Here is a 23,821-nt window from a genome sequence, read left to right as displayed (position 1 = left end):
GGCTCGAACCCACGGACCGTGAGATCGTGACCTGAGCCAAAGTTGGACGCTTAACCGACTGAGCCACCCAGGTGCCCCCAACTTTCTTTTAAGTCTACACTTCTCATTGAGTCCAACCCCTTTGCAAAAACCTTCCTGGACCTTTCTAGCCCTTCGTGACCAACCCACTTCCCCCTGCCTTCCCCAGTGCTTTGTGCAGCATTTAACTGCCATAAGCCCAGATCAGGCATGTTATTCTATATTGTTCTTTATCTTTTTATCATGTAATATCGTGTAACTGTTCATATCCTCAAAGAGTGCTTTGTAAACTGTGGCAAAGAAAGGAAAAGGAATTAGAGCGCATGAGGTCATGGTGAAAATTAACGAGATTACTCAGACGCATGCTTGTTAACACTGGTCACCAATGTGAGTCTTCTTCCTATTTCCTTTCTCACCGATTTCAGAACTTTTGATGATGTCAGTTTCTTTCTCAGGTAGACTTCGGTAGACTTTCCCAATAATTCGTTAGCTTCACGGACAAGGGAAGTCTCTGATGATCACCTTGGTCTAGTCTTTGAACTATTTCCTCCCATAAGCTGTCTCTACAACTGCGTCTCATTCTGCTTTGGCCACACGGGCCTTCCTTCCGATTCTTGAACGTTCCGCGCATTCCCCCACCTCACGGCCCTTAGGCTTGCTGTTTTTCCTTTGCTTGTAACACCTTCACCCCAAATATTCGCAAGGCTTTCTCCCTTACCTCCTTCAAAGATTTGCTCAAACGGTCCTGGATCTTTGACTTAAAGTCGCAAATCTGCAAATGTCCTACCATCCCAGCCTCCTTTTTCTCCACCTGATGCACCCTCTTCTACTATGTTGTATAGTTTACCTGTTTATTTTATTTACTGTCTGTCTTCCCACGAGAGCAGGGATTTTTGTTTGGCTAGTTCAGACCAGAGACAGACCAGAACAGGGGCTGCAACATGCTAGGTGGTCAGTAACTATTTGCCCTATGCAAGCCAACGCATGCAACGAACAGTAAGGTCTGGTAGCTCCCCCGCTTTAGCTCTCTCGATGAATTGATTTGGCCCCCGCTAAGGCTCTATGCCGAGGAATCCTGACAACGGGGGTTGTGGCAATCTGGCCCACCACCTGCGTTTGTGAATAAAGTTTTACTGGAACACAGCCACATGCACTCACTTGCAGATGTCTGAGTTCACGCCACAAGGGTCCCGTTGAGACCAACATGGCCCAGAGAAGCCAAAACACTCGTTATCTAGCCCTCCAGAAGGCAATTTTGCCAACCTCCATTTCAGAGAAGGGAGTCCGGTCCACCCTGAAGGCTTGGGGACGGTGGCAGAGTCCAGAAGTTGCTTTTGGTCAACCCTTCCCACCGAAACTTGCAAAGTCAGCTTTTTAGCCTTGCCAAGCCACACCCCACTTCCAGAAAGCTGGGTGCACCGGGCCCAGGCGTTCTTACCTGTGCCGCGCATGCCTGGCTGCCCACAGGTGAGGAGACCCTGTGACCCTCTCCTTGCGTGCCCCCCGACGAAGAGGGAAGGAAGTAATGGCTGTTGGGGGATGGGGGCAAGCTGATGTGCTGGGGGCTTTGGACGGCCCCCAGCGGGGAGTGCTGAGGGGAGCACTGGGGGCTGAGAAACGTGGAGGGGAGGGCGTCGGGGCGGCCCGGGGCCTCGGAGGCACAGGGAGCAGGGCCCGGTCTCTTCCCAGGTCTCTGCTGGGGCGCAAATGGACAGCTGGGGACGGCGTCCTCCTGCTTGACCGGCACGGCCAGGAAGGGGGGCGGCCTCTCGGGCCCGAGGCCCCTCTTCTGCTTCTGCAGTTGCATTCGCAACTGCTCCACGTGCCGCTGCTCCTGCTGTAGCTTCCAGGTGAGCTCGTTGATCACCTTCTGCTTCTCCACCAGCATCTTGTCCTTCTCCGAGTCCGGTGCGTCCAGCTCGGGGGCCGGGGGGCCCGCGCCCAGGCCACCCAGTGGGCTCTCCTCGGCGCACGCGGGGGCCGGGGACGGGTGCAGGCAGAGGGACGGGGATGCGTCATTGAAGGTGTCTGGCAGGGACCCCGCGGCCGACAGGTCGGAGGAGGCGGGCGAGATTGGGGGGCTTGAGCTGGTGCTGCCGAAGTGGTACAAGCCGTTGGGTAAGGCGCTGGCGGGCGGGGAGGGCTGGTAGCCAGGCAGCGCGCTGCTGGGCGTCACGGGGAAGGTGACCGTCGTGATGTCACCAAAGCTGGGCACAGGGGTCCCCGAACAGTCCTGGAAGGGCCGCAGCCGGTCCATGAGCGCCGTCTTGGTCCCAGACACTGGCAGGCCCCGGAGGCGAAGCTGCTGTCTCAACTCGGACACCTGCAGGGAGACCAGGGCGTGGTGAGTGAGCCGTTGAGGGACAGTGTCTTATTTATTTTTAATTTCTTATTACATTAGGTTTTGTTTTGAAAAAATTTTTTAACGTTTTATTTATTTTCAAGAGAGACAGAGACAGAATGCGAGCGGGGGAGGCGGAGAGAGAGGGAGACACAGAATCCGAAGCGGGCTCCAGGCTCCGAGCTGGCCGCACAGAGCCGGACGTGGGGCTCGAACTCACAAACTGCGAGATCATGACCTGAGCTGAAGTTGGACACTTAACCAGCTGAGCCACCCAGGCACCCCGAGAATGTGCATTTTTAACGGGTTCCCAGGGGATGCTGATATCACTGGTCCCTGGACCAGTTTTTGAGATTCATGGTTCTACATGAACACTTTTGTCCTAATTTTAGTAACTGGCTGGATATACTGAGACAGAGAGTATGTACGGAGAAAAGAACATAGACTCAAATCCTGACCTTGCCTCTTACCAGCTCAGTGATCACTCTGTGCCTTGGTTCCCTTTCTATAAAATGGAGAGAATCATACCTTATGTGGTTTTGTGAAGCTTAAAATGGCTGAACATTTGTAAAGTGCTTGGAATAGTGTCTCACAAATGGTAACTGTGGTGTAAGCGTTTGCTATTATTATTATGTGGATTCACATCTAATTATTTCATCCTTGCATTTTTTATAATGTTCACAAATTATAAACTACAGATACCTAAAAATACAGGAACTAAATTAATGACGGTGCCTACAAATGATGGAATGTCTAAATCCCTTAAGACTGATGCTATATGTATTTGTTGACATACAATAATGAATAATTGTTTATGGTATATTATTAAGTGAAAAATAGTGTGCATTGCTGGATGAGAGAGAGAGACAGACAGACAGACAGAGTGTGAGTGGGCTAGGGGCAGAAAGAGAGGGAGACACAGAATCCGAAGCAGGCTCCAGGCTCTGAGCTGTCAGCACAGAGCCCGACGCAGGGCTTGAACCCACAAACGGTGTGATCATGACCTGAGCTGAACTTGGACGCTTAACCAACTGAGCCACCGAGGTGCCTTTGTGTGTGTGTGCGTGTGTGTGTGTTTAAACTATGCTTGCAGATGAAAATATATGGCTAACGATAGCCCAAAATGTTAACAGTGGTTCTCCTTATCTCTAGCCCCTAAATATTTCACATAAGATATTACTTTTGTAATTAAAACAGGAAACATTAAATATCTAAATGTTAATGCCATAAAACAGCTAGAAGACTATATAGGGAAGGGAAATACTCTTCTGATATTTTGTAGGGAAAGATCTTTTGAGCCTGAAAGCCAAGAAAGTGATCATAAAAATACTGACAGCAAAAATTAAAAACTCCAGGGCGCCTGGGTGGCTCGGTCAGTTGAGCGCCCCACTCTTGATTTCAGCTCAGGTCATGAACCCAGGGTTGTGGGATCGAGCTCCGTGTTGGGCTCTGTGTTGAGTGTGGAGTCTGCTTAAGATTCTTTCTCTCTCTCTCTCTGCCCCTGTCCTCTGCTCATGCTTTCAAATTAAAACAAACAAACAAAAACTCCTATAAGTCAAAAACACCAAAAAGAAAATGCAAACGCAGATAGCAATCTCAGACAAAAAAAAATTGCAGGGCAAATAATAAAATGTCAGTAAAGCTCAATGCACCAAATGTACTTAATACCCCCCCCCAAATAAACCAACACCCCAAAATGGGTCATGGACATACTCCAATGCTTCACAAACAAAAGATACATTAAAAAAAATTTAATGTTTATTTATTTTTGATGGAGAAAGAGAGAGAGAAATAAAGAGAGAGAAAACATGAGTGGGGGAGGGGCAGAGAGAGAGGGAGACACAGAACCCGAAGCAGGCTCCAGGCTCTGAGCTGTCAGCACAGAGCCCGACGCGGGGCTCAAACTCATGAACCGCAAGATCATGACCTGAGCCGAAATCAGGAGTCTGATGCTTAACTGACTGAGCCACCCAGGCACCCCTCAAATAAAAATGTTTTTAAAGAAAGCTCTTAAAACACCTTGCTATTCCAAGTGTGGTCCTTGGACCAGCGGCACCAACAGCATCTGGGAACATGCTAGAAATGCAGAGGCTCAGATCCCCTCCCCATAACCTACTGAATCAGGACCTATATTTTATCCAGAGCCCCAGGTGACTCAGTGTGCACATTCATGTTTGGTAAGTGCTGCCTTAGCGCACTGCTTCTGGCAGTAGATTGGTACACACATTTGGGATGGTTTAGTGTTGGTCTGGCTGTATTTCATGGACGTGAGACACGTAAAAAACTTCCATGCTGTCCTGCCATCTTGGCTCCTCCTCCAATTTTCTGGCACATTCAGTACAGACATCTCACAATATGAATTCTTTGGCAAGAACTTTAATATTGATATGTTGTGGGTTTTTTTTTTTTTTAATGTTTATTCACCTTTGAGACAGAGAGACACAGAGAGAGAGGGAGACACAGAATGTGAAGCAGGCTCCAGGCTCAGAGCTGCCTGCACAGAGCCCGATGTGGGGCTCGAACTCACAGACCACGAGATCATGACCTGAGCTGAAGTGGGACGCTCAACTGACTGAGCCACCCAGCCATCCGGTTCACGAATTCCACTCCCAGGTATTTAGCCTGGGGAGATAATCAGATAAATTAATAAATGTATGTGCAAATTACATTTTTAATAGAAAAATTTGGAAGCAAGTTAAGTGCCCAACAGAGGAATATTAACTAGGTGGTAGAATGATGTGCTGCTATTAAAAATAAAAATGAGGGGCGCCTGGGTGGCTCAAGTCGGTTGAGTGTCCGACTTCAGCTCAGGTCATGATCTCGCGGTTCGTGGGTTCGAGCCCCGCGTCGAGCTCAGTGCTGACAGCTCGGAACCTGGAGCCAGCTTCGGATTCTGTGTCTCCCACTCTCTCTGTTCCTCCCCCGCTCGCACTCTGTCTCTCTGCCTCTCGAAAGTAAATAAAGATTAAAAAAATTAAATCAAAATTAAAATGTTAGTTGAATATTGAAAGTTATGAAAAAGGCTCATGGTACGTTACACAAAAAAGCATGCCAGAAATTCATGCTTACAGAATTACTTGACAACAATAACTTTGCAAACAAAACATGTGCATCTGCATTTGAAGTCTATAAGGAAATATGATCTGCAATGCTGTGAATCAATGATCTTTTTGGGAGGGGAGAGAGAGGGCACAAGGGAGTGAGGGGGAAAGAGACAGGGAGGAGGAAGAGGGAGGGAGGAAGGGACAGGGAGAGAGAGAGAAAAGCAGAGCTCACTGGAAGCAGGGCTTGAGCTCACCCAAAGTGGGGCTCAAACTCACGAACTATGAGATCATGACCTGAACCAAAGCCACCCAGGCGCCCCTCAATTACCTTTTAAAATGCTCTTTACTGGGGCGCCTGGGTGGCGCAGTCGGTTAAGCGTCCGACTTCAGCCAGGTCACGATCTCGCGGTCCGTGAGTTCGAGCCCCGCGTCGGGCTCTGGGCTGATGGCTCAGAGCCTGGAGCCTGTTTCCGATTCTGTGTCTCCCTCTCTCTCTGCCCCTCCCCCGTTCATGCTCTGTCTCTCTCTGTCCCCAAAATAAATAAACGTTGAAAAATAAAATAAAATAAAATAAAATAAAATAAAATGCTCTTTACTTTTCCATACATTGTCACGCTTCAATAGTAAATATATTACCACCTTACAATCATTTAAAAGTTATTTTAAAAGGATCACCACAACTCACACTACCACAGGCAAAAAATATACCTTCTCCTCTTCCTCTCTCTGGTATGGTTTTATCATTTTCTTTTAGATTTGCTGGTTTGAAAAAGTGCGAAATGGCAACCCATTATTGTTTTAATTTGGAGTTCCTTAAAATTAACGAGTTCTACATTTATTTTTAGGCTCTGTTCTGGCACTGAATATTTTAAACTACATCATTAAATAATGCAGCTCATATTCTGAAATAACAGGAATACTTGTTGGGTTCAGTTTACTTTATGTTTCAGAATATTAGGCTGGGTGGGCTTGGTTGGGACAAAGGTTTGTATACACCTCTTTCCTACATTCACAGGTCTTTTATTCCCCGATGACTCTTTCAACCATGTCGTATGAAAAATTTCGAACATCCACAAAAGTTGATAAAATTTTAAATTATAATGAGCCGCATGTACCCATCAACCAGCTTCAACAATGATCAATTCATGTTCAGTCTGGGTTCAGTTAATCCCCAAACCATTTCCACATTTCCTGAATTATGTTGAAGCAAATCATATAATTTAATCTGTAAATATTTTGATATCTTTCTCTAAAAAATAAGTACATTACAAAAAACACACAGATAAAAGACCATTATGAGAACTAAAACGCACGGACAATTATTTCTTAAAATCTTTCATATTTTCCCAGTTTTTAAATTTCCCATTTCTCTCTCTCTCCCTGTCTGTCTCCCCTGCTCTCTGGCTCTCTAGTTTGTTAGAAACAAGATGCAAAAAAAATGCACATACTGTGATGTTACCATGTATAACTCTTTTTTGAAGGTATAATTATTTTGAGAGAGAGAGAGAGAGAGACAGAGAGAGAGCGCGAGCACAGGAAGGGCAGAGGAAGAGAGAAAATCCCAAGCAGGCTCCACACCATCAGCACAGAGCCCAATGCGGGGCTTGATCCCACGAACGATGAGATCATGACCTGAGCCAAAACCAAGAGTCAGACACTTAACTGACTGAGCCACACAGGCGCCCCCATGTATAACTTTTTAATGAGAAGTCAAACTCTTTTCTCAATGCTTTTCCCCTTTTATTCCTATTCTGCAAAATGTGAATATTTTGGGAGAACATCCACCTTCGTTACCTTATCTTTCTGATTGCCTGTTTTAAGGGTCACCTTTATTAGTTTCTCTTACTTCTTCCTTTTCCAAGATATGATTATATCACCTGCTTCCTTTATTCCTCTTCTCCTTCCTTCCCTCCCACTCTTTCCATTTGCTCTCCCTTTCAGTCAGTCCTATATTCCAAACTGACCCGCTATGCAAACAATTCCAAATTTTTTTTAATGTTTATTTATTTTTGAGAGAGAGAGAGAGAGAGAGAGAATGAGCAGGGGAGGGGCAGAGAGAGAGGGAGACACAGAATCCGAAGCAGCCTCCAGGCTCTGAGCTGTCAGCACAGAGCCCGACGCAGGGCTCGAACTCACGAACCATGAGATCATGACCCGAGCTGAAGTCAGATGCTTAACTGACTGAGCCTCGCAGGTGCCCCCCACTTGTGTTAATGTTTAGATTCCAAAATTTCTGTGCCTAGCCCGACAGCACAGTTGAGCTGAACTACGGCAGTGTGTTTCTAACTGCGTGGAAACTGGCTAGACATTTCCCCTCGCTTGTCCTGGTGGTACCCGTGACTCAGTTTCCCCAAACTGAATGCACTTGCCAACATCCCTTCAGATCAGATCCCCATTCTGCCCTCCCAATTTCTGCCCCCAGTGTCACACTCCCAGGCGGCACCTCTCCCCACACACCCAGTCATCAAGTCCAATTAAGGTTTCTCTGTCTGTCCCTCCGCTCATCTCAAATGACAATAGCAAAACCTCTGAAATCGCTCAGTTAAAAACAGAACCACCCTATGATCCAGTAATCGCACTACTGAGTATTTATTCAAAAAACACAAAAACACCAGTTCAAAGGGATATATGCACCCCTATGTTTATAGCAGCATTATTCACAATAGACAAATTATGGAAGCGGCCCAAGTGTCCAACGATAGATGAATGGATAAAGAAGAGGTGGTGTGTATATATACAGTGGAATATTATTCAGCTATAAAAAAGAATGAAACTTTGCAATGACGTGGGTGGAGCCAGAGAGTACTATATTAAGTGAAGTAAGTCCATCAGAGAAAGACAAATACCATTTGATTTCACTCATATGTGGCATTAGAAAGAAACAAACAAAAACAAAGGCAAAAAAAGAGAGACAGAGAGAGATACAAACGAACACACAGATTGTTAACTATAGAGAACACACTGATGGTTCCCAGCGGGGAGGAGGGGTAGGGGAAACGGGTGATGGGGATTTAGGAGTGCGCCTGTCGTGATGAGCACTGGGTGATGTACAGAACTGCTGAATGACTATATTGTACACCTGCAACTAATACTAACACTGTGTGTTAACTATACTGGAATTTAAAATAAAATAACACTAAAAAGACAAAAACGTCACTCGCTTAAGTTCAGCCCCCCAGTTTTATCATCTACAAGCTGGTTAACTTGCATAGCATTCAGCCTGTGGGCTCTGGAAGCACAAGGCAAAGCCGTCAAATGACCACATGGAATTGGGATGGCTTCCACAGGCGAGGGAGAAAATTCACGAAGATAAAAGATTTGCACGTCCACCTATGTTCTGATGGAACTCGTGTATTTCTCCCACTATTCTCACGTGTGCTATCAGGTTCGGTATTAGGTTTATTAACAATTTCTTTCTCTTATACAGAAAACCACCGTATAGCACTCACGACACGTAAATGTCAACACTATCTAGGAGGAGGAGTGATGCATTATTCATTCAGCTTCTCTGAGGTCCTGATTTGTATGTTCACATTTATTTTTTATTTTTTTTTTTATTAAAAAATTTTTTTTCAACGTTTATTTATTTTTGGGACAGAGAGAGACAGAGCATGAACGGGGGAGGGGCAGAGAGAGAGGGAGACACAGAATCGGAAACAGGCTCCAGGCTCTGAGCCATCAGCCCAGAGCCTGACGCGGGGCTCAAACTCACGGACCGCGAGATCGTGACCTGGCTGAAGTCGGACGCTTAACTGACTGTGCCACCCAGGCGCCCCTGTATGTTCACATTTAAAACGTATCTTGCACGGTGGAAAGTGGAAGCAAATCTATATAGGATGGTCGACTGATAGTTTACGCCCCCCAAAAATGGTAGCTGCTACAGTCATCATTTCCTCGTACCCGTGCTAATTACTCTAACTCTAACCAGCCAATCGTTCTCAGCACGTGCACATGGAGGAAGCCATCTCTGGGGGACTCTGCCAGATGGCACATCACATCTGGACTGTGCTTTGTCTGGGGCCAAGCCAACTCCAGATCTACCTGACCCAAGCTCCCATCCTAAGGTAAACTACTTTTTTTTTTTATTAAAAAAAATTTTTTTAAACGTTTATTCATTTTTGAGAGACAGAGAGAACGGAGTGTGAGCTGGGGAGGGGCAGAGAGAGAGAGGGAACTAGAATCCAGAGCAGACTCCAGGCTCTGAGCTCTCAGCACAGAGCCCGATGCGGGGCTCGAATTCACCGACCGCGAGATCATGACCTGAGCCGAAGTCGGACGCTCAACCGACGGAGCCACCCAGGCACCCCTAAGGTAGACCACTTTTAAGAAAAATCGTTTTTATTGTGGTTAAAGATGTACAGCATACATTTTTACCATTTAATCACCTTTAAGTATGAAGTTCAGTTGGGGTCGGTACACTCATGCTGTTGTGCAAATATCGCCACTATCTATCTCCAGAACTTTTTCCTCATTGCAAACAGAACCTATGTATCTGTTAGACGCCAACTCCGCATACTCCTCTCCCCAGCCCCTGGTAGTCGCCATTGGACTTTCTGTCGCTATGAATTTGTCTTCTCCAGGCACCTGCTATAAAGCAGACTCACAGAAAAGTTGTCCCTTTGTGCCTGGCTTACTGCATTGAGTATATTGTTTTCTAGGTGACAGGACCTACTTTTACCTCCATGGATTTATGATGTGGGGAGTGAAGGGTGGGTGACCCACTGCTCGGCGGCGGGGGGGGGGGGGCATTGTCACAAGCTTGGCATCCTCCTCCAGGTTTATGGATGCAAAATTAAAACAATCTCAGTGAAACCTAAGCATTTTTTATTCCAAGTGGAAGAGACAGAGGAGCGATTGATATCAAGTGACTGGTGTTGGCCCTTGGCAGCCATAGAATTAATTTTCTTTCATTCGAAATAGTCCCAACCCTACCTTTCCCCCAGAGCAGATAATGACCAAAGGCTGAGAATGGGGATGAGGGAGACAAACAGGGACTGAGAAAGACTGGTATGGTGAAGGCCCTGGGGACCTATAGGAATCTGATGTTTTGGGGAAAACTGATAAGGTCCTTGGGGGAGGGTAGAGAGTAACACAGGGGCAGAAACCAGGCGAACAGGTGTAACCACAGAAAATGGAGTGAGGCACTAGGGGGAGAAGGTGTGCTCACACATTACAGGAATCGAAGGCACTTCAACCACCCTCTTTAGTTCTTTTGCTAACGCCGGATGGCTGAATATATATGAATATGCCCGTTCTGAGCACTGCTCTGAAACGCGCCAGGTTCAACTCAAAGCCCAAGGTCACTTGATCCTCTATGACCTCTGTGAGGTCTGTGATCCGGAGCAAATGGCTTTCTCTCTCACACACACAGCACTTAACAAGTTGCTGTGACAATTCAGAGCAGAGGTTCTCAGATTTGGGGATTTCACAGAACAGTACATTGTTTCAATTATGCAGTGGACATAGAGTTACCAACATTTCACCTTGTCAACTAAGACTAATATTCTTATTTAACAATACCCCTGCTTAAATACAAAGAAACAAAACTCTACTAGAAACACCTACCTTCCACCCACTACTGTCACCGCTCCCTAAGAGAAAGGATCTTCAGCATTGAAAACATCGGGAGGAAATAAATACTTGGAATAAAGATCAATCAGGTGTGTTGAACACACTTAGATTTATGAAAAGCCCTTTACGTGATTCTTACTTTTTTCACTTCACCAGAGGCTGTAAAAGTTCATCAGGGAATTGACCACTGGCTTAGAGCATTCTGGAAGCTCACGTCAATCTTACAGTTCCTCTCCGTGCGAAGCTCTAAGAGCATTCTGGAAGGTCACATCAGTCTTACAGCTATTCTCTGTGCTAAGCTCTATCATGTATATAGGATTCCACTGGGTTCTCACAATAACTCATTTGTGCAAATAAGCAATCTAAGACGTAGAGAAATTAGGAAAGTAGCTCGAGGTTGCACAGGTCATTGTCTCACGCTTCACGAGTTGAGCCCTGCGTCGGGCTCTGTCCTGACAGCGTGGAGCCTGCTTGGGATTCTCTCTCTCCCTCTCTCTCTCTGCCCCTCTTCCACTCATATTCTCTGTCTCTCTTTCAAAATAAATAAATACATTTTAAAAACAAAATAAAATTCTGTCACTTACTTAAGTCTCCCCCATACGTTCTCCCTTTCACTAGTTTACTCAAGAAATCAGTTGGTAAAAATGGTGTTAAAAATCTACTGATGTATTTGTTGGGGTGCCTGGCTGGCTCAGTCAGTGAAACATGAGACTCTTGATCTCGGGGTTGTGAATTTGAACCCCACGCTTGGTGCAGAGATTAATAATAAAAGCTTAAAAAAATCTGTTGTATTTGTTGAGAGAGAGAGAAAGAAAAAGAGAGAAAAAGAAAAAGAGAGAGAGAGAAAGAAAAGAAAAGAAAAGAAAAGAAAAGAAAAGAAAAAATCACACCAAATCCTCTACCTTCAGATCATCTAGGTTTGATGGGAGGGGGCCTGGCTTGAGAGAAGAGACACCAGTTTGTCCAGAAAAGCTGTTTTTGACAGGAGACAAAGGGGTATTGCTCAGTGGTGCTGAAGTGGAGTTTGGATTTCTGACCATCTGTTCGTTTGGTTCCCTGAAAAGCAAACAACAAAAAAGGGCCCTTAAAACATGGCCAGATACACATATGGGGGTGTGATACTGTGACGTACAATAAGAAATTACATATTTGGCCCTCTACCCTCTTTCTGGCACAGAGCTCCTAAAATCCTTAGAATTTCTAAGTGAGAGGAGCCCCAAAGGTGCCACTTGTTATGTTAAGGAGGCGACTTTGTGAAAACCCCTAGGTCACCGAAGGGTGGGGGCTGATTGCCTGAGAACCAACCCTACGCTTTGTGGTTGGAATTTTAGTCCCACCCCATGAACTCTGAGGAGACAAGATGGGGGCTCGAGGTCAAGCCATTCACCAATGGCCAATGATTTAATCAGTCATGCCTGTAATGAAGACTCTATAAAACCTAAAAGAATGGCGTTCAGAGAGCATCCACATTGGCAAACACGTGGAGAATGAGGGGGAGTGGAAGGGGCAGGAAGTTCCTCACCCTTTCCCACATCCCTTGCCTTGGGCATCTCTTCATTCTGGCTGCTTCTGAGTTCTATCCTTTTACAATAAGCCAATGATCTAGTAAATAAGGTGTTTCTCTGATTTCTGTGAGCCACTCCAGCAAATTAATCGAACCCAAGGAGGAAGTCATGGAAGCCTCTGACCTATAGCGGGGTCAACCAGAAGCCCAGGTCACAACTTCTAGACTTGCAATTGGTATCTGAAGTGCGGGGAGGAGGCTGGAAGTCTTGTAGAACTGAGCCCTTAACCTGTGGGATCTGATGCCATCTTTAGGTAGACCATGCCAGAATTGAGTGGAATGGTAGGGCACCCGGCTGGGGCTTGGCGATGTGGGGAAAGCCTCCCCAGCACATTGGAACTGGGTGGCCGGAACCCTGATTGGGCAACTTGCATTGAGATCAGGTCACAAGCTAATTGCCGGCAAGGATTGGGCAACTAATAAATCGGCAGAAGAGGCTGGGTGAGGAAGACAAGAGTACAGGCTCCATGACATGTGGCAAGTGAGCTCCAGCTGAGTTCTGGGGAGACAGGAGGGAGTGGTAGAGACTTTGGCCGAGGGGAGAGGACGTGTCCACCTATGGTTGAGCAGGTGCACTGTCCCATGGGGGCACCATCACGCCTTGTAGAGCATGACTGTATTCAGCACTCAGCATCATTGCCAACCTGATTGGATGCTGAGCAGAGACAGGTGAGGGAACCTATGTCCCACCTGTAGAGTTGAAAGGGATGCCCATTTAAACAGTGACCCACAGTGAGGTCACACGCCCCCATCAGGGTCCAGGAGTCAATCTTCGGGGGCTGTCACTGAGTCACTCAGCGCTGTTGCTTCCTAAAGCTTAAGGGCTGAGTGAATTCAACCAACCGTTCTTATGGGGGCACCTGGGTGGCTCAGTCTCTTAAGCGTCAACTCTCGGTTTTGGCTCAGGTCACAATCTTGTGATCGTCAGTTCGAGCCCCATGTCAGGCTCTGCACTGACTGCGTGGAGCCTGCTTGGGATCCTCTCTCTCTCTCTCTCTCTCTCTCTCTCTCTCTCTCTCTCTCCTCTCTGCCCCTCCCCTGCTCTCTCTTGCTCAAAAATAAATGAATAAACTTTAAAAAAATCAATTATTAAAAAAAAAAACCAAAACCATTCTCGCATGGTTTCTCCTCTCTGTTTCACCATTCAGTCTGAGAGTGCTAATCCCTTCTCTTGTCCCGGTTCCCTTCACCGGGGCACTGATTTCTTTGCTTCCTCCCAGCCTCCTCCCAGCCTCAGGTTCCTGAAGACGTGGGCACGGCTTCTCCACGGAGTCCCATTCTACACCCACCTGACGAGGACCCGGTACAATCCGGGACTCACAGGGCATCCCGGTGCCAGCCCCGCCGGTGCCTCAGACACGCACAAGCCCTCGCCAGCTGACCTCTGCCCATCGCCTCCACCCCCCGCCAGGCTCTCCCGACTTACTTGAGCTGAGCTTGGTGAATCCCAGGGTAGCTGAGCCGGTGCTGTTCCTGCTGGCTGAGGATTTGGAGCTGTAGAAACAGCTGTTGCTGCTGGAGCAGCCGGGCGTAGGCTGAGTCCATGGGCGGAGGCGACTTCTCGGCCTTCTGGTCTGGGGGGATGTACTGGTGATATTTGAGCTTCTTCACCTTGGGCTTGGGGTCCTTGGGCTTTTTGTGGCGGTTCTTACTGTCGCTCAAGGACTTGGACTGCAGAGGGGGGTGGAGAAACGGCACGTGCTTTAGGGGGTGGGGGTGGGGGTGGCTTGACGTCATGGGTAGATCATGAAGGGGGTCTGTTTGATGGGCTTTCTTGGATCCCACAAATACAACACAGCAGAGGCACCATGCACAGAGATCCTGGGGCATTAAGGTGTCTATCCAACAGAACTATTACAGATGCATCACTCTAGAAGGAGGGTCGTGAATCTTGGAAGGGGCTCCAGGAGCATTTCCTTCTCAGCGCAGAGGAAGATGTAAGTAAGCCTATGTTTTGGTGAGGAGGCTTCCCTAAGCTAAAACCAACAGGTGGTCTAAGAAAGGATACGATCTCAGGGCGCCTGGGTGGCTCAGTCAGCTAAGCGTCCAACTTTGGCTCAGGTCAGAATCTCATGTTCTGTGGGTTCGAGCCCCACGTCGGGCTCTGTGCTGACAGCTTGGAGCCTGGAGCCTGCTTTGGATTCTCTGTCCCTTCTCTCTCTGCCCCTCCCCAGCTTGTGCTCTCGTCTCTCTCTCTCTCTCAAAATCAAATTTTAAAAAACTTAATAAAAAAAAGAAAGGATACGATCTCATCTTGGGATGGAGTCATAAGAAAGTTCCTTCAAATGTGTACCCGAAATCATGTTTAGTAAAGTGCTTCAGCAAATTGACTTATGAATCACATCACTTTGGGGGCTCCTGGGTGGGTCTGACTTGGCTCAGGTTATGATCTCAAGGTTCATGATTTTGAGCCCTGCATTGGATCCTCTTTCTCCTGTCTCTCTGCCCCTCCCCTGCTGGTTCTCTCTCTCTCTCTCTCTCTCTCTCTCTCTCGATAAATATATAAACTTAATAGAAAAGTAACATCATCCTGGATGAAATTAAACCTGTCCTCAAAAATCCACAATGTGGATTTTTGCTGCTTTGGGTGAAAAAGTAAGATAGAGTCCCCTTTTCCACCAATACTTTCCCCAAATACTGATATAAGTCCAGGAAGTGACACCTTCTGGAATAATGATTCTTGACTTACCGTGAGAAGGGTTAACCACCCACAGGGGCCCTTCTAGAAGCTACCCATAGCAGCACATGACTCAGACGCACCAAAATGAGTTAAAGCTACAGGCTAGGAAGCTACGACAAATTTCTGAACATGGTACAATTACTTTGCCGCATCTCTGTTACTTTCCCCTGAAAGTTGGGGAAAATGTTCTTCGTTTTCCTCTCAGGGACCGATGCAAGGACGCTGAAAGATACCAGTGAAATAGTAACAGGTCTCAAAAGGACACTGTAATTATGCCTATAACCTGCAAAAGGTAGTCCGTACAGTGATCAGCTGGAAAAAAAAATCTTAATTTTCAAACTCTGACTTTATTACAGAAGATTGAAACGGAGAACCGGGAAGTCACGATAAAAGCATCCTGAGGCTTTGGGCAAACTGTGCAGGGGAAGTGTAGTACCAGCGGTGTCCAGAAGAGGGGGCTCCCAAATAGCCGGCAGGCAGGTTCCCACTGGGCAGTGTCCCCATTTTAACCACAAAGCACACAACTGAAAGTGACCCATCGGAAGGAGCCTACAACTTGCAAGTCTCTGAGACCACACGTCCCACCACCGAAGCCCCTTTGGTGTTTTCTCAAGGTGGCTTCTTCTCTTGGAAAGTCATAGCTAATGAGAACAAGCATTCCCCTGTGCTGCGTGGCGCCATTTCTCCTTAATCGATTAGCATTCTAATTAACTAATCAATCAGCCTTCTGCACTGGGAGAATTTCTGCAGGGCTCCTGCAATCAGCTGGGCCCTGCTTTGCTCCAGCCCGGCTTCTGTTCCCACCTCGTCCTGGGACTCTGCAAGCCTGGTCTTGCCGGTAAGTCAGGGGTGGGGAACTTTTTCTCCAGGCCACTGTCGTACAGGGACTCGGAACATTCCGGAAGTTACTCAAATTGGACCATTTTCTCTGGAGAGTGGAGGGCAAAGGCTATTGTCCCCACGGAACTCTGACTCCATGGAACTGTATAGTTTCATACTTTTTGGAAGCCAGAACATCCTGAGGTCGTAAGTTCATTTTTCTTTCCTTCTTTTTTTTTTTTTTTTTTTTGGTTCTAGGTAGAAAACAGAAAACGAACCATTGGCCAATGGGAGGGGAGCATATCTTTCTAAAGCAGAGGTGGATATAAAACCCAGGGAATGGTCCGGCCCGTGGCTCAAGGGTAGGTGACTTTTTTTTGCAAGAAGGCATTCTTTTTTTTTTTTTTAAGTTTATTTATTTATTTTGAGAGAGAGAGAGACAGAGAGAGAGAGAGAGAGCAAGCCAGGGAGGGGTGGAGAGAGGGGGATGGAGAGAGAGGATCCCAAGCAGGCTCCACACTAGCGGTACAGAGCCCAACGTGGGGCTCGAACTCACCAACCGTGAGCTCATGACAAAATCAAGAGTTGGATGCTCAACGGACTGAGCCACCCAGGTGCCCCTGCAAGAAGGCATCCTGAGGGGAACCTGCTCACGCACTGGGCCTGTCTCACAACGAACCACCCCCGCGACAATCAGTTTGCGCGTCCTGCTCTGCGAGACGAAGACCAAACCCCCATCTGCCCAAGACAGTTCACTGAACTGCTGGACCCCTCCCCACCCCAAAGCTTACCGGGCTCCCCCGCCTTTGCCTGGCAATTTCCTGCTGTCTGCAACTCCATCCTGCACCTGCTAACTAAGTCCTGCCCATTCTCCCCGGGGGGCTCACACCCCGTCTCACCTGGGAAGCCTGTCCCAGCTCACAGTGCTCTCTCTCACCTGCAGGTGTCAGGCAGCATTTTGAGGCAGTCTGATAATGGTCGCACCACGGCATACCCTGCCCCGGGGGTGGGGGAGACTGAAGTCCTGCTTCCTACACTGCTGGCCCTGATGGGGGCGCTGGCCACCCAAGAAACAGGAACTTCTTCTTTGTATTGTGGTAAAACACAAGTAACCTACAAATCGCCCCAGTAACTACCACAATTCACAAGTATACAATTCACAGTGTTTTGTGAAGGTCATCACTATATAGTTCCAGGACGTTTTCATCACCCCCGGGAGACCCCATACCCACTAAGCAGTCACTCCCCATTTTCTCCTTGGTGCGGTCCCCAGGAACCACTCGTCTGCTTTCTGTCTGCCTGGATTTGCCTATTCAGGATATTTCATACACCGGGGAGGTGCCTGGGGGGGTTCAGTTGGTTAAGCGTCTTGACTCTTGATTTCAGCTCAGGTCATGATCTCATGGTTTGTGGGATCGAGCCCTGTGTTGGGCTCTGTACTGACAGTGTGGAGCCTGCTTGGGATTCTCTCTCTGTCCCACCCTGCTCTCTCTCTCTCTCTCTGCCCCTCCCACACTCTCGCATTCTCTCTCAAAATAAATAAACATTAAAAAAAAAAAAAAAACCACCCAGAATCATACAGTATGTGGCCTTTTGTGTCTGGCTTCTTTCACTTAAGCATCATATTTTCAGGACTTCATCCCTCTGGATATACCACAAGCTTATCCATCCTTCAGCTCATGGACATTTGACTTCATTCCGACTCTTGAATATTGTGAAGAGTGCTGCCATGAATATTCATGTACAAGATTTTGCTGGGACACCAGCAAAATTTCCATTTTTTTGGACATACACCCAAGGAGAGGGATTTCTGGGTCATAGGGCAATTCAACGTTTAATTTTCTGAGGAACCACCAAGCTATTTTCCACAGTGGACGCACCATTTTACGTTGCCACCAGCCATGTGTAAGAGCTCTCCAATCTCCACAGCCTCATCAACACTTGTTATTTACTGTTTTTTCACTAGAGCCATTTTGGTGGGCACGAAGTGGTATTTTGTTGTGAATTTGAGTTTCATTTCCCTGATGGCCAATGACCCTTGACACCTTTCCAGGTGCTTATTGGCAATTTCTTTCTTTCCTTAAAAAAATTTTTTTTCCAGTTTATTTGAGGGAGAGAGAGAGTGCACACGAGCACGGTACAGGCAAAGAGAGAGGGAGAGACAGAATCCCAAGCAGGCTCTGCTCTCTCAGCACAGAGCCTGATGTGGGGCTCGAACCCATGAACCTTGAGATCATGACCCTAGCTGAAATCAAGAGTCAGACGCTTAACTGACTGAGACAGCCCAGGCACCCTGGCAATTTCCTTATCTTTGGAGAAATGTCTACTCAAGTCCCTTATGGTACATGTTTCTTACCTGCTCAAAACACTATATGGGTTAGTGGTGGCTGTGACCCAATTAGACTACAGGCTTCTTGAGAACAGGAATCCTGTTTTATTCATCTCTGATATATATCTTCAAGGAGCCTGCATTGAGAACACCTTTCCCTTACATAGGGCTGGACAGTTTTCAGGGAATTCTGGTACATTCTCTCAGTGGCCTCCAATGGACCTTACAAAGCCAATAGGGCACAGATGTCTTCCCCCCAGCTTGCCTGCTTCCTTCTTTGAGAAGCCCTCTAGCATCTTCCTAAGGTAGAGATAATGAATGTCGAACAACTGAGAATTCACAGGCACTGACCAACCCAGCAGGGATGTTGGCTCTCACATACACAACCAGTCCCGTTGGATCCGCTGCCCATCAATCCTGCTCTTCACTGAAATCGACCTGTCCTCCCTCTGGGCAACCGTCACATTTCCTTAGTACAGTGAGGCTGAAGGCAGTGCTAATCCGACCTATGCAACACTTAACCACGCTGGTAGAAATAGTAATAAAATGTCTCCTTGTGCACAATGGTATAGATAATGTGAACCACCTCCTTCCTCCACCTGCAATGAGCAAAACCTATCAACGGCCCTGTAATTTCAAAGGCTGTTGATCTGAGTGAATTGCCAGTAAGATTTCAGCTACGTAGGGAGTGGGTTTCTAGCGAGGTTTAGGGAGATTTACAGGGAAGCGGAAATGCCTGCCATCCACTTGGAACACGAGAACCTCTTTTGTGTATATGCGGTAGAAGGGACCCGGGGCTGTTACTTTAAACGCTGATTCTTATGCTCTTTTAACAAATATTTCATAAGAGACATCTTCGCTCTCATTAAGTGGTGACCCTAGAGAAGCTATTTGGGATAAAATATGATTAGCGACAAAACCCAGTGATCGTTAGCAGGCAGTTAATTGGAAAGAGGAGAGAGCCTTCTGTGAACCATTAGCTATAATGGGAAGATTTAACCGAGAATCTGCTATAATGCTTATAGTTATTAGTCTACTGTGAAGGCGACCCCGCCCTTTATCTTTCTTTCCAAAGGGAGACTGGCTTAGGTGATTTGAGCCTTACGTTACGTAAGCCCTCAGACCTGCTTCCCCTGCATAAAACCCAACTCCCCTCTACCTGTCTGATGGCATGTATAAACCCTGTGTGCCTTTCGACCTGCTGTGGCTGTCTCGAGGCTGGCCTGATGAAGTCTTTTAAGTCAGGCCCATGCTGGCTGACCTGTGACCCCAAACAACTGCGAGCTCACAGCTCACAGGTTTCTCCTCTACACGGAAGACCCGTGCTGCGTTTGCACAGCGAACCGACTCTTGGTCCATGCACGCGGAGGGCCCCTTTCTCCTCTCCTGACTCGCGATGTTCCCGGTGGACTGAGCCTACACAAGGGCCCCTGTGACTCCCCCCATGTTGCCACACTAAACTCAGAGAGCTCTGCCCCCTTCTGGCCCATCCCTACCTTCACAGCAGTGTGCCCAGCGCTGGAGGGGCCCAGGGTCCCAAGCCCTTGCTTGCCCGCGTCTGACTGGTTGCTGAGCTGTGAGGCTGAGTCATTCTTGTCATTTTCCGAGCCAGAAGAATGATCCTGAAATCCAAATTTTAGCAATATTAGGATGCAGGAGGAAAAAACATAGGACACAGAAATAAAGTAGAGTGGCCATGATATGATTTTATATATATATATATATATATATATATATATATATATATATATATGATTCATGATTTTATATATATATATATACATACATATATATATATATATGATTTGTCAACCAACTGAGGTCACTGTTGAGAGATAAGGGGGTCATTGTCAATAATTCTTCCAGAAAACAGGTATAGAAATGGCATGTTCTAGGCCAACCCAGAACTCAGACGGCTGGTCAACCCTGTGAGAGTTCCACCTGTGACAAGGTCTACCTGTTGGACTCGATAACGGGACTGAAGAAAAAAGGAGGAGGGAGAAGTAGGTGTGGGCATTTCGGCGGAAAGTAGGACCCAAAAAATGATAAAAGGGGGGTTAGCAGATGGGAGGGAAAACGTGTGTGCGTGTGTGTGTGTTTCTGGGTATACGTTTGTATGTGTGCATGTGTGCATATGTGTGTACACATTTGTGTGTTTATCTGTGTGTGCCGTGTGTTTTTGTGGGTCTGTATATATGTGTGTGTCTGTCCATATACGTCTATGCGTGTGTAGATGTGTGTGCATACATGCATAGGTATGTGCATACATGCATAGGTATGTGCATGCGTATATGTGTGGGTATGTGTAAATATGTATGCATGTGTCTGCATGTCTGTGTGCATATGTGTTTATGTACATTGATGTGTATGTGTGTAAAGAAAGTGTGTGTGTATATGTGTGTGGTATCTGTGTGTTTATGTATAGTTCCTTATGAGCACACGTGTATATGTAGGTGTGTGTATATATATGTGTGTGTGTCAGGGGGGGTTGTGCGTGTAGTGTCACGAACAACCTTTCTGAGAGACGTGTTCCAGGATGCTGGGAACTTGGAAAAAAGAGTAATCATCTTCTGTCCCTCTCCTGCCACCCGATGCCGTGGCAGAAAGTGACAGGGTGCCGCTCACGACCTCCCCCTGCAGCCTCCCCATCCTTTCCTGAGCCCCGGCGCCCGAAAAACCTCTGCAGAATCCTTTCCTCTGGAGCCTCAGTGTCCTTCTCTGCTCAGCGGGGCCGCTGGGTACGATCACAGAGTGATTTCTGCACCCGGCCCGGCATCACCCCACCCCCGGGCTCGTCCTCTTCGAACTGGGTGAAGCAGAAAAGAACTCGTCTTCTCCTCAAACCGTTCTTAAGTCAGAAGCTGAGGAATTTACCATCGGAACCACAGCCACGAGCGATCCAAACTGCTGTCTGCTGTTGTTGGAGAAGCCGGGCGGCAAAGCCCGGCCGCCGCGCGCAGGGGAAGGGAACACGCGTTGCTTACAAACCCATGCGGGACACACGCCTGGGTGTTTCAGCTCTCCTTGTTATCTTTCTCCCATTTCTCCTTGGCAGGTGCCACCTTTGCTTGCTTCACCGCGTGAAGAAGGGCATGATGACGACCAATGAGTAACACGGGTTCTGGAACAGTGTGTGTGTGTGTGTGTGTGTGTGTGTGTGTATCCACACACATCTCCTCTTTGGGTCTGCGTGAATACCATCATGCTAGGCTGAGGGCAGCCCCCATCCAACCTCTGTGCGGCTTCTAGAAGTAAGAGCTCCAGGGGGGTTGGGAATCTGCAGCGTCTGGAGACCACACAGGGGCTCGGCCTCACAGAGCCTGGGTCCCCCCTCCATCAGAAGCCACATGGATGCTACCCGCCTGGAGGACAGTGTGGCATCTCAAAGGAAACGCTTGGCAAGTGCCTAGCGCTAGCCGCTGTTAATTAGTTTTCTTAGAAATGTGCTTTTGGGGGTGCCTGGGTGGCGCAGTCGGTTAAGCGTCCGACTTCAGCCAGGTCACGATCTCGCGGTCCGCGAGTTCGAGCCCCGCGTCGGGCTCTGGGCTGATGGCTCAGAGCCTGGAGCCTGTTTCCGATTCTGTGTCTCCCTCTCTCTCTGCCCCTCCCCCATTCATGCTCTGTCTCTCTCTGTCCCAAAAATAAAAAATAAACGTTGAAAAAAAATTAAAAAAAAAAAAAAAAAAGAAATGTGCTTTTGAACAGTATTTGCAACATACATGCCTCACGGCCTGTGTGTTTGTGGATTGGTCCAGAAAGGGGGGCAGGGACTGCTGTTCTCAGGTTGGGCTGGGCTGGGCTGGATGCAGACCCTGCAGTGGTGCGGCAGGCAGAAACCCGCTAACCGTAGAGGCACCTCGGGGGCCCCCACTTTGCAGCCTGTCGGCACTTCCTGGTCTCCCCTCCCCCCGGACCATGCAGAGAATATACTCAGGGAAGTCCATGGGGCTTTGAAGCCAGAAGCCTGCGCTGGCACATTCTATCCAGGAGATGACTGGTGAGTCACCTGATGGCAGAGAACCTCTTTTAGCCTCACGCGTAAGTTTGGGAGATAGTAGGCATCTACTTGGCGGAGCAGCCAAGTAAGCCAAAGGGTACAGCCCTGAGAGGCTCCTCATTCGGTGTTTTCTGGAGGCTTTGCCCCCCCTACAGCGATCCCCGAACCGGATCGGGTAAGAAGAGGCACCCATCTGAAGTGCCATCCAGGGACGTCTGGGGTCTCTATGCGAAACCAAAGGTGGCAGTGTGCCTTGAGGACCACAAAGACACGACGGGCTGAGGTGCGGTTTATTTACCTGGACTGCCCCCAGAGCAGGACCTGCTAACGGGGTCTCCGAAGCTTTGGTGTCCGCTGGGGATCCTGCTGAGCCCTGGGGGTCTTCGCTTCGAGTCTGGTCTGGAGAAAGCCCATCACTGCTGCTGTCCTCCTCGAAGGCAAAGGCATCTGCAGATTTGGAGAGACTCACCTGGTTACCTGATGGGGTGAAATCCAAGAAGGGGGTCAGAGGCTGAGACGCTGACCACAGGGCTTTTGGGAAACACTTCAACTTGTCGTCCCTGTCAGGGGCACGAATCTATCTCCTTTGCTCTGTTTCTAGTTCAAGGTAAGAGTGAAGACAGGTTTTTCAATGATGTGGTTTCTCATGCATTTACTCCAAATGGGGACCTGCATTTATTTATTTATTTATTTATTTATTTTATTAAAAAAAAATTTTTTTTTTCAATGTTTATTTATTTTTGGGACAGAGAGAGACAGAGCATGAACGGGGGAGGGGCAGAGAGAGAGGGAGACACAGAATCGGACACAGGCTCCAGGCTCTGAGCCATCAGCCCAGAGCCTGACGCGGGGCTCGAACTCACGGACCGCAAGATCGTGACCCGGCTGAAGTCGGACGCTTAACCGACTGCGCCACCCAGGCGCCCCAAGGGGACCTGCATTCATAAATGTGACGCGTCTGGAGGGAAGGATGTGTGACGTATGCATATTTAAAACAATGTTTTTATTTATTTATTTTTGTGAGAGAGCACACACAGGGGAGGGACAGGGAGAGAGAGAGAGAGAGAGAGAGAGTGCGCGAGAGATAGCAGGGTGCACGCTCAGTGAGGAGCCCGACGCAGGGCTCGATCCCATGGCCCTAGCATCACAACATGAGCCGAAATCAAGAGTCGGATGCTTGACAGCTGGGCCACCCAGGCGCCCCGCATGCAGTTTTCTACGTGAAACCCATAGCTTTTTGAAACAAAATCAGGGAAGACGATGGAAAGAAAGAGACCACTGGATACAGAATGAGGCCAAAGGAGAACGCAGTGTGGGAAAATGCCCATGGCCCTCAGGTTTTAGAACAGGATATGCTGGGGCCACTCCCAAGTTTAAATTCCTGAACGTCAGCATTAGCTAAGGTCACCGGTGGCACAAGGCCGCTTTCAACGAACGCGCTGCCATTTATAAAAGCCA

At 47.8% G+C, this 23,821-nt stretch overlaps 1 protein-coding gene across 5 annotated transcripts in view; it reads right to left on the bottom strand.

Moving 5' to 3' along the window:
- The window catches only part of MYOCD (myocardin), a 108,607-nt gene that overhangs the window by 9,733 nt on the left and 75,053 nt on the right, over nt 1–23,821 (bottom strand). For 4 of the 5 annotated variants that reach the window (XM_045487407.1, XM_045487409.1, XM_045487410.1 and 1 more), the window contains 5 exons: nt 22,662–22,840; nt 19,863–19,988; nt 13,965–14,209; nt 11,877–12,030; nt 1,457–2,341 (listed from right to left, as the gene is read on the bottom strand). In XM_045487407.1, the coding sequence (XP_045343363.1) occupies nt 1,457–2,341; nt 11,877–12,030; nt 13,965–14,209; nt 19,863–19,988; nt 22,662–22,840 (1,589 nt within the window). The remainder of the gene's footprint in view (nt 1–1,456; nt 2,342–11,876; nt 12,031–13,964; nt 14,210–19,862; nt 19,989–22,661; nt 22,841–23,821) is intronic. The other variant, XM_045487408.1, reaches the window with a different exon arrangement.

This window comes from Leopardus geoffroyi, chromosome E1, assembly GCF_018350155.1.
Source record: "Leopardus geoffroyi isolate Oge1 chromosome E1, O.geoffroyi_Oge1_pat1.0, whole genome shotgun sequence".
NCBI lineage: Eukaryota > Metazoa > Chordata > Mammalia > Carnivora > Felidae > Leopardus > Leopardus geoffroyi.
The sequence above is the reverse complement of the archived record's forward strand: the minus strand, read 5'-3'. Positions and strand labels throughout refer to the sequence as shown.